This window comes from Entelurus aequoreus, linkage group LG18 (genome assembly GCF_033978785.1).
Source record: "Entelurus aequoreus isolate RoL-2023_Sb linkage group LG18, RoL_Eaeq_v1.1, whole genome shotgun sequence".
Taxonomy (NCBI): Eukaryota; Metazoa; Chordata; class Actinopteri; order Syngnathiformes; family Syngnathidae; genus Entelurus; species Entelurus aequoreus.
In genome coordinates this window covers 27,880,547-27,900,283 of record NC_084748.1, presented here as the reverse complement: position 1 = coordinate 27,900,283, position 19,737 = coordinate 27,880,547, and the positions used below count along the sequence as shown (strand labels likewise).

General features: G+C 38.9%; 2 protein-coding genes across 2 annotated transcripts in view; one reads left to right on the top strand and one right to left on the bottom strand.

Annotated features, from left to right (window-relative positions):
- The window catches only part of ncf4 (neutrophil cytosolic factor 4), a 54,070-nt gene that overhangs the window by 11,445 nt on the left and 22,888 nt on the right, over positions 1-19,737 (top strand). The window contains exons 4-6 of the mRNA XM_062026849.1: positions 6,928-6,998; positions 7,430-7,557; positions 15,964-16,012. Coding sequence (XP_061882833.1) covers positions 6,928-6,998; positions 7,430-7,557; positions 15,964-16,012 — 248 coding nt within the window. The remainder of the gene's footprint in view (positions 1-6,927; positions 6,999-7,429; positions 7,558-15,963; positions 16,013-19,737) is intronic.
- Positions 1-19,737, bottom strand: part of pvalb7 (parvalbumin 7) — a 52,952-nt gene that overhangs the window by 24,036 nt on the left and 9,179 nt on the right. The gene's annotated exons all lie outside the window — the stretch shown is intronic.

The window sequence follows — 19,737 nt, the reverse complement described above, 5'->3', positions numbered from 1 at the left end:
TGACCAAATAAGGTACATGTAAACATAAAAGCATACAGAAACTTGTAGAAATTGAATCATGACAAAAAAAATTTGAGGAATAGCTCTTTGCTTAGCCCACCCACCAGAAGTTGCACGCCCAACCGGAAGTTGTGATTTACATAACTGAGGTGTTCCTCAAAGCACCCCTTTGAAGGAGAATTGCACTAGTTTGGAATTTTTCCTATCATTACAATCCTTATGTACGACAAGTACACATTTTTTTTAATGCATTGTAACTCGTAAATAAATGCTAGCAAAAGTCAATTAACAATGGAGCCAATGGGGTAATTCCACCTATAAAGCGCTCTAAAAAACCTCCAAAGTCTACATCAACATTTTATATAATTTTTCCTGTTTAAGCTGCGCATTTGGTAACATTAACCCTGTTATATAACGTCATATGTGACTATAACATATGCATCTTTTTGTAGTACACGCTGTGGCAGTGTCTCTCTGTAACACACACAGACGCACACACCCACACCAATTACGGTTGAGGTGCAAGTACCATTAAAACATATTGACTACATCAATCAGAAGTTACTCACCCGATACTCAGTAATTGAGTATTTTTATTTTTTTGCTGAATACTTACTCTTAATGAAGTAATTATTTGGATGACTACTTTTTACTTTTACATGAGTCATATTACTCTTAAGTATAATACTATTCTTACCTGAGTACAATTTTTGGCGACTATCCATCTGTCCTTTTGTGTGTTTGATGTGGCAACTCGCACTCGTAAAGTCCCACTTGGGTGTGAGTGGGGTGGCTAGTTTAGTTACAGATACATCATGGTCATCTACAGAGGTCAAGATTTGTCCTATTCTTTGCACTGTGCAGTTGTCACATTACACATCAGACAAATGACTTAAAGGTGCCATATGTAATCACTTCATGTCAAGTCATCATTAAATGGCCCTGATATGTCAAAAGGCATTAATAAATCATATTCTTTTCGAATACCTTTGCAACTGATAATGGTAGTTCAGCCGGGATATGCTCATTTCCAAATTAGATTTACAGCCCCGAAATATTGTTATTGTTTTCATTTCGATGCCCAGCCCTCCACCGTTTGACCAATTATAAAGTCCGTGAGTGTGTCACATCCAGGTTGCCAGTTATTCACCGCCCTCTTTGTCGAGCTACTGCCACTGGTAAAGTTACTAAACATGTCAGACCTTAGTAAATCTAAAAGGCGTCGTTACGATTCTCAATTTATTCATGACAAATCCAGGAACAAAGTGAGGATTTGTATCTGGGATGGCTTTGAAAGATGGAGACGATTAAAGGTGGAGAAGATTTTTTCATTTGACGCCAAACTTGCTAATTTCATCTTTGATAGGTAAGTAAAGCATTTACGTTTTCTTATTACTTGTAATAAATGGAAATGGACATTTGGTATGTAAATTATATTGTTCAATACAGTCTATGATCTTTTTTTTCTAACAAAGCTAGTATGTTTGTGCAACAAATGCTTGGTTGAGTTGGTGCTCAGCTCCTAGTGCAATGCTTAGCATGCTCGCCCGGTCAATGACACATCGGCATATAGGCTTACGGGGGAAATATATGCCCGTTAGCCTGTATGTCGATGTGTAATCCAACTGACAGGGCAAAATATATTTTTGACAAATAAAACCAATGTGGATATGGGTGGTGTCAGTGCCTATTTCGTTCTTGGCGGTTAATTGCGGTTTCTGGTACAGTATGTGCATTAGGCACATATGGGGTGGTATTTACTTGGCACAATATAATGCATTACATTTAATGATTTTCTACTTTGTGTATTGACATGGTAGTAGGCTATATGATTTATGCGTAACGTGAGTTGGCTCATAGAATCACACTCTGCACTGAAAGATGGTGATGTGCGTACATGGAAGATAATTCAGTGGAGGTTGGATGCAACATGGAGTTATGCTGAGTGAAATGTGGCGGTAATTTTACTGTTGGCCTTGGCGTGCCATCAAAGTGGGCCTATGCGATATATAATATATTATATATTATTATATATAATTATTTCGATGGTGGTCCGTGCGGTCTAACTAGACATTTTAGCAGAGTAATGCCAACAATCTGTCCTGACTCCCGACGAAAATATTGCTGCGTAACCTTACAAATACATTTGGGTAATCGACATTAGTAAAATGTGATATAATTACTTAGTAAACCATCTTGCAAGAAGCATAAACAACAGAAACCTACAGCGTAGGACTCGTCAATTGCCATTTGAAGTTCCTTGGATTCAGGTTTGGCTGCGTATCTGGCAACCTCAGTCAGGGAGAGTGGGAGGGGACTACAGCATTTTGACCATGACTGCAGTACCATTTCTGACCACATGACTACATATGGCACCTTTAAATGTACACTACCGTTCAAAAGTTTGGGGTCACCCAAACAATTTTGTGGAATAGCCTTCACTTCTAAAAACAAGAATAGACTGTCGAGTTTCAGATGAAAGTTCTCTTTTTCTGGCCATTTTGAGCGTTTAATTGACCCCACAAATGTGATGCTCCAGAAACTCAATCTGCTCAAAGGAAGGTCAGTTTTGTAGCTTCCGTAACGAGCTAAACTGTTTTCAGATGTGTGAACATGATTGCACAAGGGTTTTCTAATCATCAATTAGCCTTCTGAGCCAATGAGCAAACACATTGTACCATTAGAACACTGGAGTGATAGTTTCTGGAAATGGGCCTCTATACACCTATGTAGATATTGCACCAAAAACCAGACATTTGCAGCTAGAATGGTCATTTACCACATTAGCAATGTATAGAGTGTATTTCTTTAAAGTTAAGACTAGTTTAAAGTTATCTTCATTGAAAAGTACAGTGCTTTACCTTCAAAAATAAGGACATTTCAATGTGACCCCAAACTTTTGAACGGTGGTGTAGCTCTACGTTTTTTTCCCCACTTTGTAATAGTACGTAGGAAAAACTGCCAAAACCACACCGCATTGAACGTATCCCTCGGATCGAGAAAAATGAGCAAAAACAATGGAATGCAAATTTTCTCTTTCTTGTACTACTCTTTCTACTCTTTTTAAAAGACACATTTCATCCAGGACTGAGGGCACCTAGGCAATTGGCAGCTGCAGCAAAGTGAAGACTCTAGAGCAGGGGTGCCCATTACGTCGATCGCGAGCTACCGGTCGATCGCGGAGGATGTGTCAGTGCCTGCAGCCAGGGATAAAAATAAAAAAATAGACCTAAAAATGAGCGCTCATCAATCTTCACCAATACGTCACTTTATTGACATTCACGGCACTCGAGTGTCTTGTGAGATTAATAAGAAAAAATTAGTTGAGAAACAGTTTTTATTTCAACAGACTCTCATGCCGTACCTGCCGTCAAAACTCTAAAGACCGACTGCACAGTTCCTATCTTCACAATAAAAGCGCTGCTTCATCCTGCCCGCGCTAACAAAACAAGAGTCCCAGAAAGCTGGCGTGCACAAGCTAGCAAGACACAGAGTTTGCCGTCAATATATTTCTTGTAAAGTGTGTAAAAACGAGTATGGAAGCTGGACAAATAAGATGCCAAAAGCCAACCACTTTCATGTGGTATTTTTTTCTCTCCATTTGAAAATGTGGACGTTATCATCACCACTGTCTGATTCCAATCAATGCAAGTCATCAGAATCAGGTAATACACCAACTTATGTTCTTGTCTTCATGAAAGAAAGGAATCTGTATGTGTTAAACATGCTTGTATTATCATTACCTTTAACTTGTTAACAAAAACGTCTCTTTCATAAATAAATAAATATAAATGATATACAGTATATGAATGAGGTAGATCCCCTCGACTTGGTCAATTGAAAAGTAGCTCGCCTGCAGAAAAAGTGTGGGCACCCCTGCTGTAGAGTACTGCAGTGCCGAGGGATAAGGCACAGCTACAGCTGAGATTGGCATGTCTATTTTTCAACTCTAGCTTTGTATCTTTAAATACTACAATGACAAAAGTCAGTCGGAAAGAGGAAAGCTAACAGACAACAATTGAGAAAACGTTAACCAAGAGGAAACTGAGGACAGCTGCGCAAGCCCCACAAGGGCGATGCAGAGCACCGCAAGGGCCCTATTCAAATTGCTGTTTTTTACTTCTATATGTTTGGAGTCCTTTATGAGGCTTTACCATGCACGAAAAGTCCCAATATTTTGTATATATACATTTTATATTTTCGGGGATCGAAAATGACATTTTTTAAATTAGAAAAAAATTACCCCTCCTACCAGTATCACATATCAACATGAAAATTGCACAAGACGTCTATCATGACGGGACGCACATAAAAGTTTTAGGTACCCATACCTGAAAACAAACAGGAAAGCAGCCATAATGGTTTTTGTCTGCCATTTTTCAACTAAACAAGGGGCCATATTTTAACCAACTCCTCCTGGGGACTTTGACCAAACGAGTCGCAGTTAAAATTATACAGGTACTACACATAGAGGTGATGATGAATTGTGAACAAAATTTGCCTACGCCATAAGATGTGGATGTGGCATAGTGCCAAACTTTCCTCCGATGGTTCGCCACAAAACACGAAATGTTAATATTGACTCGGCTCCACAAATTAAAATCTTGATCTTTTTGGTAGAAATGATGATGAAGACACCCTGGAGTGCATATTCTTATCGGTACATATTCTTACCTATTCGTAGTGGGCGCAGCCTGGCGGCGAATAATGCTCCACGCCACCCCCAATCAGAATGTCATTACATCACATCAGAGGATTTGACACGGATACTAAACTGATGGGCGATAATAAATTAAATATTAATTAAGATTAATTAAGTAAGATCTTGATCCTATTTGATACACATTATGAATATGTCAATCTGAAGTGGTCTATGGGTCAGTACCTAAACATAGCTATTCATAGTGGGTGGAGCCTGGTGGCGAAAACTGCACCTCGCCATAAAACATCAAACTGTACTTCACTTCAGCTAATCGGATCTTCCTCCAAACTGACATGAAGCTTCAACGTGAGGGTCCGATCATGCCGAGATGTTGATATCCACACTACTATCGCCCCCTTGTGGTGAAAAATTATAATAGTCATAACTTCCTTTTATATGTTCCGATCTTCCCAAAATTTTGGACAGTGAATCACAGTAATGGGTGGGATGCAACTGCATCACTTCAGTGGTGCCAACATCGCCCCCTTGTAGTGGAAAATTATAACAGTCATAACTTCCTTCCACATGCTCCTATCTTCCTGAATGTTTTGATGGTGGTTCGAGGTGTTGGGTGGGACGTAACTGTACGACAACTGGGGCGCCATTATCGCCCCCTTGTGGTGGAAAACTATAACATTCATAACCTCCTTAAACATGCTTCTAAAAGTTTTGATGGTGGGTCGGAGTATCGGGTAGGATGTAACCGCGTCACTGCATTAGCGCCAATATCGCCCCTTTGTGGTGGAAAATTATACAAGACGTAACTTCCTTCCACATGCTTCCATCTTTGAAATGTGTTTAATGGTGAGTTAGAATATTGAGTGAGATGCAACCGCATCACTGCAATGGCGCCAATATTGCCGTCTAGTGGAGGAAAATTATAACATTATATCTTCCTTCCACATGTTATGTTTCTCCAGAAATGTTTTATGGTTGATCAGATTATTGAGAGGAATGCAGTGACATTTGTAGTGGAAAATTATAACAATCACAGCTTCCTTCCACATGCTCCTATTTTTCAGAATTTTTTGATGGTAGTTCAGGGTGTTTGTTGGGTGGGACGCAACTGCCCTGATTGCGCCCTTGGGGTGGAATATTATAACAGTCATAACTTCCTTCCACATGCTTGAATCTTCCTGAAATTTTTGGTAGTGGATAGGGGTGTTGGGTAGGACGCAACTGCATGACTACTGCAGCACCTTTATCGCCCCCTTGTGGTGAAACTTTATAACAGTCATAACTTCCTAAAACATGCTTCCTAAAACAATGGAGAACATTTTATCCAAGAGGAGACTGAGGGCAGCAAAATATGTTACAATTTGGGTATATTTTAGTCATTTCTTGCCATGTATTTTCTAATGCCACAATGACAAAATCAGTCGAAAAAATATGTGCTAACTAACAATACAAATTAGGGCAGAGTAGACTAGAGGGCAGCAAGAAAATTTAAGCATGTGTGTTTATTTTTTGTCATTTCCAGCCATGTTTCCTTAAATGCTACAGTGACAAAATTTGTGAGGCAGAGAACCACTAAGAAACAACAATGCAGCAGAAAAATGTTAGCAGTTGGGTTTATTTATTTTTTATTTGTAGCTGTAAATCCTCAAATGTTACAATGACAAATTCAGTCGGAACGAGAAACACTAATAAACAGCAACGATGGAGAACATTTTATCTAAGAGGAAACTGAGGGCAGCAAAAAATGTTAGCGTATGGGTTTATTTTGGTCATTTTTAACTATGTTTCCTGAAATGTTACAATGACAAAATCGGTAGAAACTAAAAACACTAATAAAACAACAACAATGAAAGTACATTTTATCCAAGAGGAGACTGAGGCAGCAAGAAAAATGCACGTTTGTATGTTATTTTGTTATTTATTATATATTTTTGTCATTTCCTACCATGTATCCTCATATGTTACAAAAACGAATCTACTCGACCAACAAGTAACATATGAGGATACATGGTTGGAAATGACAAAAATATATAATAAATAATAAAATAATCAAATGATATTGACTCAAGATGCTTGAAATCTATCCATTTCTAGTTTCGAGTCGCACCTGCTTGGGAGCTGTGTGGGTACCATGCAGTAGAAAAGGGGTACATCTCCAAAACATCCAAAATAAATTTTAAATTACACTCCCAGGGTGTTTTGATTGCCTTTGCATGGGCATTAGCTGGCACTGAATGTGAGCTGAGGTGCTTCTTCTGCGTCCACAGGCAAAGTGTTCATGGGCAACAAGCGGGAGATTGCGGAGAGCAGAATCCCTGAGCTCAACACGTACATGAAGGTAATTATCTACAGCAAAGTCTTGATGCGCTCGCTTCAATATGGAGCCTAAGTGGGCTGAGTGATGCTGTAGGTGGATGGAGCCCTGACTTGGACGTTTATTTGAGCAGCAGTTTGCAGATGAAACTGCCGCTCACGTAGGCGTCGCCTCTTTTCTTCTCTTCTCTGCTCCTGTTGCCCACATCACTGTCTGACTGACAGTGTAGTTGTAGGACTTTTGACTTGTTGCGTGCAAAAACAGTGTTGTGCCGTAGCCAAAAAGCACGCCACCATTTCTCAGCCCTGCACCCACTCGCTTGCCTCGCTTTCGCCACAACCTACGTGCTTCTAACTCGCCTTCGCCATTTCTTTCCACCTCGCTTGTCCCTGCTGACCACCTCCTTTTCCGCCATTCCCCACGGCTTTATCATCGCTCCCTTTTCCCTCCTCCAGAGGCTGCTTGGTCTGCCGACGTGGTTGCTGCTGGACGAGGAGCTCAGGATGTTCTTCTACCAGACGGAGATGGACAGCCAACAGCAACCTCGGGCTCTCAGGCGTTTACGCCCGCCTACCCGCAGAGTGTAAGCCCTGCTTTGTTACCTTGTTTGTTAGGTAAGCACCACTGGTATACATCAGGGGTGTTCAAATATACCGTATTTTCCGGACTATAAGGCGCACTTAAAAATAATTACTTTCCCTTCAAAACTCGACAATGCGCCTTATAAACCGGTGCGCCTAATGTAAGGAATCATTTTGGATGAGCACACCCACCACAAAGCTATTTTATTTAGTACATGGTGTAATGATTAGTGTGACCAGTAGATGGCAGTCAAACATAAGAGATACGTGTAGACTGAACTATGATGGGTCTCAAGTCAACAACACCAACATTTTAAATGTTCCATTGAAAATATAGAACATTACACACGGCGCTCAAAAATCTATCAAAATGTTTTAGTACGACTTTGGTAAGCTATGAAGCCGCACCGCTTGAAGGATTGTCGGCGCATTAAACATACAAGTAGTATTATGGTGTCTGTAAAAGGTAAGACATATTATCTGCCGTTTTGTTTTGCAATATTATGCAATAGCAACTTTTTTTACCTTCTGGTACCTGCTGATGTGTATTTGGGATCTGTGTGAATCCTGAAAAATTGCGCGCATCCGTCTTTGTAGTCCGTGACGACGCTGTAGTCGATAATCTTCTTCTTTTTCTCTATCTTCTTGTTATGGGACATTCATCCTGCGCTGTTGCCATTTCAAATATAAAGTAGTGTAAAGTTCTTACTTAAATCTGTCAGTAAACTCGCCATGAAAGCGCTAAAACATACCGGTGTAGTGAGTTTATATTATCCACCCAAGGAACTTTAGTTATTAGAGTTCCGGTCGGACGGTTTTTCACGGGACACATTGTTGTTTCCGGATGAGGAGATGCTGCTCCGTTATTGATTCAAGTAAAGTCTGAATGTCATTAAAACAGTTAGCTCCATCTTTTGACTCTTCTTCAACTCCCGTCCTTGCACGGTACACCGCTACAACAAAGATGACGGGGAGAAGACGCTGCCGAAGGTGAGACACGTAAATAAGACCGCCCACAAAACAGCGCATCCGGAAGCGACTGTCAGAAAGTGGCATGAAGATGATCTGTAAAACATAACCTATGCTACATTTTGACCAGAGAACCACCGTTACATGTTATGTAGACCACAGGGAAGTGTTTTACATTTAGAAAAAAAATAAAATAATATGACTCCTTTAATGCGCCTTATAATCCGGTGAGCCTCATATGTGAAAAAAGATAAAAAATAGACTGATCATCGGCAGTGCGCTTTATAATCCGGTGTGCCCTATGGTCCGGAAAATACGGTACTTTAGAAACCAATTTTTTGGGGAGCAGGGGAGGAACTAATCATTCTGAACATACCAGAGCCTAAAACCTCAAAAAACAACTCCACCCTGAGTCGCGTCACTTATCGAAGGATAAAAAGAAGTTAACCATTTTGTAACAAACAAAACATAAAGAAATTGAATTAAATACATTATAATTCAACTTTGATCATCACATGCAAGGATGTGTATGGCACTGTAGACTTTCAATTCCATCCATCCATCCATTTTCTACCGCTTGTTCCTTTCGGGGTCACGGGGGGTGCTGGAGCCTATCTCAGCTGCATTCGGGCGGAAGGCGGGGTACACCCTGGACAAGTTGCCACCTCATCGCAGGGCCAACACAAATAGACAGACAACATTCACACTCACATTCACACACTAGGGACAATTTAGTGTTGCCAATCAACCTATCCCCGGGTGCATGTCTTTGGAGGTGGGAGGAAGCCAGAGTACCACGGGTAGAACATGCAAACTCCACACAGAAAGAGGCACATGCACTAACTAACCCGTGTTCCACCGTGCTGCCCGACTTTCAGCTCACTTTACTACAAAGAAAAAGTAAAATGCATACACAGTTAATCATTTGATGCTTGCTGAAATCTTTTTCATGAGACTATAAAGACATATTTTTTGTGAATAACATGATCAAATTTGAAATCATATGAAAACTTCTGTGTTTCTGGTTTCCACTATAAGGTTTTTTTTTTTTTTTTAAACACATTTTTGCCTATTAGCCAATAGGCTGGAGTCTGATCCGGACTATTTAGAGCAGATGTCTTCAACAAATAGTCTGTGGCCTCTAGGGGTCCGTAGAGTTACTGTAGGGGGATATATTTTCTTTTATGTTCACCCAGCAATTTTTTTCACAAATTGAAATGTCTGCGAATACATTAACACCTGCAAGGTACTCCCTGTACCTTGCAGGTTTAAGATAAAAATATGAACGAATAACTATATTATTTTCATGTTAGCATTTAAGATAGCGAGCAATAACCGCCCTAGTTGCCACCATGCGATTAGCGGCGCTAGCTGCTGCCTATCAATTAGTGTGCAAGCTAACACCTAGCGATTAGCACTGTAGTTGCCCGCCAGTGATTAGCACGCTAGTTGTCTGTTAGCTATTATGGGCGCTATACTTTACTCCGTCAGTCTACCCCAGGGCAGCTGTGGCTACGAAAGTAGCTTACCACCACCAGGTGTGAATGAATGACGGGTTTTTAACATGTAAAGCGACTTTGGGTACTTAGAAAAGCGCTATATAAATCCCAGGTATTATTATTATACTGTATAATTAAAAATTTTAATATTGCACAATAACAAGCTACCTTTCAAAACACAATCTTACACAGTATATACAGTTTGGGTTTGGCTGTCATTGACCTGGAAAACACTGAATACCCCTGACTTGACGTGAAAAGTTAATGTACTATCACAGGTCGATTGTGTAAACGCCAATTTCATTAAAGTCAGCTATGTGAACCACACACTATCAATGTTAAAAAAACCTGAGTGAAATAATGCTTAAATTTCCAATTCGTTTTGATTATTTAAACCAGGGTTAAAGTATTGCAGTGGTTTACATAGCAAAACCTCCTCACAATTGACTGATGAACATTTCACTCTAAATCAGCTGGGATTGGCTCTAGTAGCTATATTGTCCCTACCCTAAATACGGTAGAATAAGAAATGCAAAATAAATAGATAAATGGATGAACCTGCATAGGCTGCTGCCCCCGCGACCTGACTTTGGATAAGCAGAAGAAGATGGATGGATGGATGATTCATGTTCCCGATCAATGCTCTATTCATTTATAAACGGATGGATTGATAACTGATGTAACGAGGCAAATGTTTAAAACAGTTCCAGTAGCCCCTACTATATAAAATCTACTGTACTCTATATGTTTCCTCATTTGATGCATTTACAGACGGTGCTACTAGTGTTTTGGTTTGGTCTTTACTAGGGATGTCCGATAATATCGAACTGCCGATATTATCGGCCAAAAAATGCTTTAAAATGTAATATCGGAAATTATCGGTATCGGTTTCAGAATTATCGGTATCGGTTTAAAAAAGTAAAATTGATTACTTTTTAATACGCCGCTGTGTACACGGACGTAGGGAGAAGTACAGAGTGCCAATAAACCTTAAAGGCACTGCCTTTGCGTGCCGGTCCAATCACATAATATCTACGGCTTTTCACACACACAAGTGAATGCCATGCATACTTGGTCAACAGCCATACAGGTCACACTGAGGGTGACTGTATAAACAACTTTAACACTGTTACAAATATGCGCCACACTGTGAACCCACACCAAACAAGAATGACAAACACATTTCGGGAGAACATCCGCACCGTAACACAACATAAACACAACAGAACAAATACCCAGAACCCCTTGCAGCACTAACTCCTCCGGGACGCTACAATATACAGCCCCCGATAACCCCCCCCACAACCATGCCCACCTCAACCTCCTCATGCTCTCTCAGGGAGAGCATGTCCCAAATTCCAAGCTGCTATTTTGAGGCATGTTAAAAAAAATAATGCACTTTGTGACTTCAATAATAAATATGGCAGTGCCATGTTGGCATTTTTTTCCATAACTTGAGTTGATTTATTTTGGAAAACCTTGTTACATTGTTAAATGCATCCAGCGGGGCATCACAACAAAATTAGGCATAATAATGTGTTAATTCCACGACTGTATATATCGGTATCGGTTGATATCGGAATCGGTAATTAAGAGTTGGACAATATCGGAATATCGGATATCGGCAAAAAAGCCATTATCGGACATCTCTAGTCTTTACCAGTCGTTATCAAATTTTTTTTTGTACCAGCTCAGAAAACACTTGGCTTTCCAAGTACCACCATAATGATCAACATTAAAATACAGTCGCGTTGGGGGCCTAAATATTCATTAAAAACAAGGCAGCGGTTTTATTTAACAAGTGTATTTAATATATTTGGCCATTGTAACATTACAAACAGTTTGTACAGTGACACTGTGTTTGAATATAGGAAAATAAAACCCAATCAAGCGATTCTTTGGCGTACCACTAGATGGAGCCTGCGTACCACTAGTGGCACACGTACCACAGATTGAGAATCAACCGTCTATACGATCTTGCAACATCTCGGACTGCTTTTGTTCCTTAAACTGATGCCATTTAAAAACCGTTTATTTATAAGTTGCAGAGGCAATCAGATGTAAGTTCCTCTTTTATGTCTACCCTATATTTGAGAAAGTTGTCCTCCAACAACTAAATCACTTCTTGGCTTCTACTGGCTGCCACAACAACTTCCAGTCAGGATTTCGACCTCTTCATAGCACAGAGACGGCCCTTCTTAAAGTTATAAATGACATCCGTCTAAACACAGACTCTGGCAAAACTTCAGTATTAATGCTTTTGGACCTCAGTGCTGCATTTGACACTGTCGACCACTCAATACTTTTGGACAGGTTGGAAAACTGGGTGGGGATCTCAGGCACAGTTTTAAGCTGGTTCAAGTCATATCTACAAGATAGGAACTATTTTGTTTCCATTGGTGACTTTGTATCAGAACCAACCAACGTAACGTGTGGAGTCCCCCATGGTTCAATCTTGGGGCCAACTTTATTTAACTTCTAAATGCTCCCACTAGGACAAATCATGCAAAATAATAACATTGACCATCATTGCTATGCCGATGACACCCAAATCTATGTAGCGCTATCACCAAATGACTATCGCCCCATAGATCTTCTGTGCCAGTGCATTGAGCAAGTCAAACACTGGATGTGCCAACATTTCCTACAACTAAATGAAGATAAAACTGAGATAATTGTTTTTGGTGCTAAAAAAGAAAGGTTTAAAGTCATCCAACACCTTCAATCACTGTCCCTGAAAACCTCTAATAAAGCCAGAAATCTTGGGGTTATTTTAGATTCTGATTTACATTTCGACAGTCACATCAAATCAGTAACAAAATCGGCCTACTATCACCTCAAAAATGTAACAAGACTTAGAGGGCTCATGTCAGCTCAAGACTTTGAAAAACTTGTACATGCCTTTATTACCAGTAGGCTAGACTATTGTAATGGTCTCCTTGCAGGTCTTCCCAAAAAAACTGTCAGGCAGCTACAGCTTGTTCAGAACGCTGCTGCTAGAGTTCTAACAAAGACCAAAAAATGTGAGCACATTACACCAATTCTTAAATCCTTACATTGGCTCCCTGTACATCAGAGAATTGATTTCAAAATCCTCCTGCTTACATATAAATCACTAAATGGTCTAGGGCCGAAGTATATTACTGATATGCTCCCACTATATAAGCCCTCTAGATCACTAAGATCTTCTGAGACCAATCTGTTAGCGGTTCCAAGAGTAAACTCAAATCAAGGGAGAGCATCATTCAGTCACTATGCAACAAATAGCTGGAATAAACTTCCTGAAGATGTCAGACTTTCCCCAACTCTGACTACTTTTAAAACTACACTGAAGACTTTTATGTTCACCTTAGCTTTCAGCTAAATCTTTTAATCTTTTAATCTTTTAACTTTTAACGTCTGCACTGTTTTTATTTTTATTGTCTGCATTTTAATTTTGCTTTTATTTTCTTTCATTTCACTTTGTTGTCTGTGAAGCACTTTGATTCTGCCTTGTGTATGAAAAGCGCTATACAAATAAAGTTGCCTTGCCTTGCCTTGCCTTACCCTTGAAGGCCATCTGTTTAGCTCATTTTGTGTTTCACCAGGGCAACATGAGGTAAGCGGGGACTGTCTCAAGAGGAAATAATGCAAAAATGGACTCTCATTACTTCCCCATCTCGCACATGCATTCCTTTATTATTCACACAGACTTCTGTAGTGTTGCAAGTATAAGCCGTAATGTCGTCAAACATTTTAACTCTTCTGACAGGACTTTTAAATCGTTTGATTTAAAAGTCGAATACTGTGTATATATATTTGAAATATATAGTATTTTCAAAGCATGCAAATTTGTACTCAATTTGTGATAAATGTTATACATACACTAAAATTCAAGTATCTATATTACACCAATAAATTGTATAGACATACTTTCGAATACATAAACCTCGTGAAGAAACGGGGTAGTTGAGGGACATGATTTATGATCTAGAACAGTAATGGGAAAACTAAGGCCCGACAAATAGAACAAAATTAGGCAAAAATCAGTTTTGAGAATTTCCACAGCAAAACTGACACTAGACTTTGGGTGATCTACAACACTGCTACCACTGAAAGAGAATGTAAGTGTTAACCCTGTAATACCATGTTTGTGTTACTTTAAGGTTCTGATTTGATATTGTTGAAAATAGATGTATAGCCCATGTTTGGGAAGGCTACTCTTAGTTCCAAAAGATATGATATGCTTTGAAATGCATCATGTGTTCGCCTGGCCCATCTGTCAAATTTCAAAAGCCAATGTGGCCCCTGAGCCAAAAAGTTTGTCCTCCCCTGATCTAGAATACACTTCCATGGAGTAAGGAAGCGAGGAAGCAGCAGACCACTCGATGATGTAAACATAGGGACACACGGTAGTTAGTGATCACAGCACCGCTATAAATCGTTTTTCTGCGTTAGCGCTTATAATAACAATATCACTAATACTTGGTTAATATTCAAGTCACGAAATGTAAATGGAGTATTGTTGGTGCTTTTATCGGATTGGCTCCACTGTAAGCAGACTTTTATTTACGTTTATTTAATATTTAAAATGCATTACAAATTTGTATTTAAGTTTGACTTCCTCTTCTACTGCTACAGAATAGCATTATTTTAGTTTTACTGAGATTCAAAAATAGTCTGTTTTTGTCAAACCATCTTTTTGATTTGTTTATTTTTTTGTCATTATTTGTATTAGCGTCTGTGTGTTCTCTCTGGAACGAAAAGCAGTTTTGTCATCTGCAAATAATACTAACTGTAAGTCTCTTGTAACTTGACAAATGTTGTTTGTATAAAGATTGAACCGTTTTGGTACCAGTATTGATTTTTGGGGTACGCCACGAGATATATTTAGAGTTGCAGACGTTTGTTCGCATAGTTTCACGTATTGCTTCCTGTTGGTTAAGGAGCTACTTATCCATTTTGAGGCCGGCCATCTGATGCCATACAGTTCTAATTTGTTGATTAAGATTAATTGTGTCAAAATGCTTTTGTTAGATCCATAAACACTGCCGCTGAACACTGTTTACCATCTGTTGCGTTAGTAATCTCCTCCGTTATCTTGATTAATGCCATCGATATTGAAATTTTGGCTCTGTATCGACAAGTATACAACTTATTTATACTTTTTTTCCAATAATTTTCGAAAATTGTGGAAGTAGGGAAACAGGTATATAGTTTGTAAATTGGTGTTAATTAATTCAGTATTCAAGTTAATATAGTGTTAGTAAAATCAGGAAGCCATGACTACAGTATATACTGTATATAGCACGGTGATTGCAAATAATACTTTGGAGTTCACAGACATACCTTCTCCGTAAAGCTAATGAGGATTTTGGCAAAATGAGGGTAATACGTTTTTTCTTTGTCGTTCTGGGTTTTCTGATGTACATTGCACCGGCATCAACTACGATCGCCGTATTTCCCCAAAATTATACTTTGAAAAAAAATTGCAGGAAATATTTTAGTTTTATGAGCTGGAGTATGTTTAGATTGATATTTAGACTTATTATTTTGTTGTATTTCATCAGGAAAACAATGTCGGAACGACTGCAATTACATGCTTCTGGCCTCAGCCGCACACTACCTTGGTGTTCAACATGGCCCCTGTGGTTTAGTTGTCCATACTCTTTCTATACACTGCTCTGTTTGAGCCTACATCAACAGTGCCCCTGCTGGTTGAAGCCAAGTAGTGCATTCTGTTTTGCACTTAATTGCTTCAAAATGCAGTTAACTCTATATTAACCTGATTATAGTGACTTTTAAGTGTCTTTCAATTTTTAAGCTTCTATTTTTTTAAAGAGACGGTGCAGTTTGGTTTTTGCCTGACAACTACAAAACCCACAATACACCTAGCTTATTTTTTTTTAACCTATAATTGTAGTAATCTTAGTTCATTGTCATTTTTCTGTTGTCTTTTAGGAAGACTGTTAAACCAAAGACGGACCTCTTCTCCTCCCCCAGGGCAGAGGTATGGGTGCCTTACTTAACTTTTGTTGTTGTTGTTGTTGTTGTTGTTGTTTTATTGTGTGTATGATTAGGTTGATTGGCAACACTAAATTGGCCCTAGTGTGTGAATGTGAGTGTGAATGTTGTCTGTCTATCTGTGTTGGACCTGTGATGAGGTGACGACTTGTCCAGGGTGTACCCCGCCTTCCGCCCGAATGCAGCTGAGATAGGCTCCAGCACCCCCCGCGACCCCGAAGGGAATAAGCAGTAGAAAATGGATGGATGGATGGATGGATGGATGGATGGATGGATGGATGGATGGATGGATGTTACAATATTCCATGCCAACACCTGAGTTTCTGGCCTGCAACCACGCAAAATGCAGTGTCAGGTTTGCTTCTTAGTTGCGTGACACATGACCAGCCATGTGGGCGTAGACACGCATACAATCACACACTAAAACATTAACTGATACAAACGCTTCACATGCTGCCTGAGACTAATCAATACTGATGATTGTTAGGTGCCCACACATCTTTTACCGACCTGAATTAATGGAAATCATAGCAAAATAATACAAAAAAGGGAGAGTTTGTATGATTTATTTCCTAGTTTGTATTGTACGGCTTTGGCTTTGTATAATGCGTCTCTCCCTTTGACAAAAAACCTATTGAGACTCATTGGCCACAAAATGAGTTATCATAAATATGTCAACAGCATAATTTAATTACATAAAATGCAACAGCAGGATAAAAAATTCAGCCTTTACCATGATAATAATGCTGCGCTTTGATAGACACTCGCAGGGGGGTATTCATTTAACATGCCTGGGAATGTAATTCTAACCCGTCATTTTTTTCTTATACATTTTGTTATTTAATAGCTTTATTCCAAAGTTAATTCAATCAAAATCAAACACGTAATACTCCGTAGAGAAAAACTGAATGTTGTTTTAGACAATTATTCATTAAAATATCATATCTACACATTGCCATATATGAAACCACTTTACGGTGGCACGCAAAGTTGCTTTTAGTTAGTTTTTGAATCAGTTAGGCTCAATGAAAGCCTTATTGATATTATTAATTATTAATATTTTTCTAATATTATTATTATTATTGTTATTATCTAAAGAAATCCGATTACAATAACGCCATCAAAAATATGTTTTTTATAAAAATAATAATGCTCACTTTTGGTCACGTTCGACAATGTACGTAATAGTACCTCTTCACTTTTTCCACACGTTTTGATGTAAAATGTATTAAATTAAGAGTTTTTACACAAAAATAGACTAAAAACCCAAAATAAAAATTTTATTTTAGAAAATTTACAAACTGTGTTAAAAATAAAAAGTATATATTTACAGTGAAGTAACTTTGCTATGGTAGTCAAAGCTGAATGTAAAAATTATGTTGAATTTATTCAGCTTACTCAGAACTAATCTTTATTTTATATTCTCATGCACTTCATGCATCGTATATCATACAATACCTAAAGAGATCCAGTAGATCAAGATAGTAATGCAAAATTGTTGTCAGAGCTTCATTTTTGGTAACGTAATCATATATATATTTTTTCCCTACATTTTGTTATCACAGCCATATTTCTACAAATAATTAAATTAATCTCAAAATTGTATTTGAAATAGTTCCGAATGACGACCCGATAGCAATATTAATATGTAATGTATTACCGTATTTTCCGGACTTTAAGGCCCACTAAAAAATATTTTTTTCCCCCTAAAAACTCGACGTGCGCCTTATAACCCGGTGCGCCTAATGTAAGCAATACGTTTGGTTGAGCTTACCCACCTCAAAGCTATTTTATTTGATACATTGTGTAATGATAAATGTGACTAGTAGATGGCAGGCAAACATAAGAGCAAACGACGGCAATATGTCTCAAGTAAACAACACCAACATTTTAAATATTCCATTGAAAATATTGAACATTACACACGGCGCTCAAAAATCTATCAAAATGTTTTAGTACGACTTTGGTAAGCTATGAAACCGCACCGCTTGAAGGATTGTCGGCGCATTAAACATACAACATATAACATATTTTAATGGTGTGTGTGAAAGGTAAGACATATTATCTGGTGTTTTGTTTCGCAATATTATGCGAAAGCAACTTTTCTTACTTTCTGATACCTGCTGATCTGTATTTGGGATCAGCGTAAATCCTGAAAAATTGTGCACGTCTGCCTTTGTAGTCCGCGCCAACGGCCTACTTGATAAGCTTCTTCTTTTTCTCTATCTTCTTGTTATGTGACATTCATCCTTCACTGTTGCCATTTCTAATATAAAGTAGTATAAAGTTCTTACTTATATCTGGCAGTAAACTCGCCAGGAAAGCGCTAAAACATACTGGTGTAGTGAGTTTATGTTATTCACCCAAGAAACTTTAGTTATTAGAGTTCCGATCGGACGGTTTTTCACGGGACACATTGTTGTTTCCGGATGAGGAGATGCTGCTCCATTATTGATTTAAGTAAAGTCTGAATGTCATTAAAACAGTTAGAGCCATCTTTTGACACTTTTTCAACTCCCGTCCTTGCACGCTACACCGCTACAACAAAGATGACGGGGAGAAGACGCTGCCGAAGGTGAGCCAAGTAAATAAGACCGCCCACAAAACGGCGCATCTGGAAGCGACTGTCAGAAAGCGGCTTGAAGATGCTCTGTAAAACATAACCTATGCAACATTTTGACCAAAGAACCACCATTACATGTTATGTAGACCACAAGGAAGTGTTTCCCATTTAGAACAAAAAAATATATGACTCCTTTAATACGCCCTATAATCCGGTGCGCCTAATATATGAAAAAAGATTAAAAAATAGACCATTCATCGGCAGTGCGCCTTATAATTCGGTGCGCCCTATGGTTTGTAAAATACGGTAATGTAAATCCATGGCACTCAAAGCTTAGTGAATAAAATAATGTTGAATCAATTAAAACTGAGCAACATTACTATGTTTTTATCGCTATTGTTATAAGAGTTTTTTGTTTTGTTTTATTGACAATTTTAAGCCCCAGTTTTTGATCTCAAACTATTAGAATGACTTCACTGACACGAAGTGATGCTCAGTTGTGTACACACGTGTACACAGACTGACTTTGTGTCCGCAGGTGAAGTGTTGCTGCAGCTTTTGATCTACTCGTACATCATCCCCTCGCAGGAGAAGCACTTAACTTCTCTGAAACCGTTGGGGCACTGAAATGAATGCACACAAGCGTCTGCACACTCCAGTTGTCTTCCCTGGGAAAACTGTGCTCATCCTCTCTCTCCCACACAGCAGTGTAATCTACCCACAAAGCTGCCAGCCTACTCAACATTTTATTTTAGCTCGGAGAACTGAGTGCTCCTCAGCGTGCTTCTCTGTGTTAGCGCTCGTCCTGCGTCATGTTCTCTCAATTATGGAAAACAGATGTTGAGTAACCAAAAGATGGGCTGAAGAGAGCAGAGAAAAGGTACTTGTCGCCTCAAGATGGTGCAAGGATGAGCATTCACACTTTAACTAAGCGCTACTTTGGTTCACTACTGTATGCTTCAATGTGGTAAACTCTAGTAACGGTCCATTGTAATTCCCTTTCAATGGATTGTACTGGACTCATTGTCTCAGGGACAAAATATACCAAGTTTATGGTTCAAAAGCCGAGAAAAGTTGCTTCTACAAATTCAGGAAAACAGTTCAAGTTAGCCTGGGCTAGTAGAACTTAAGGGTTCTTCAGGCGGGCA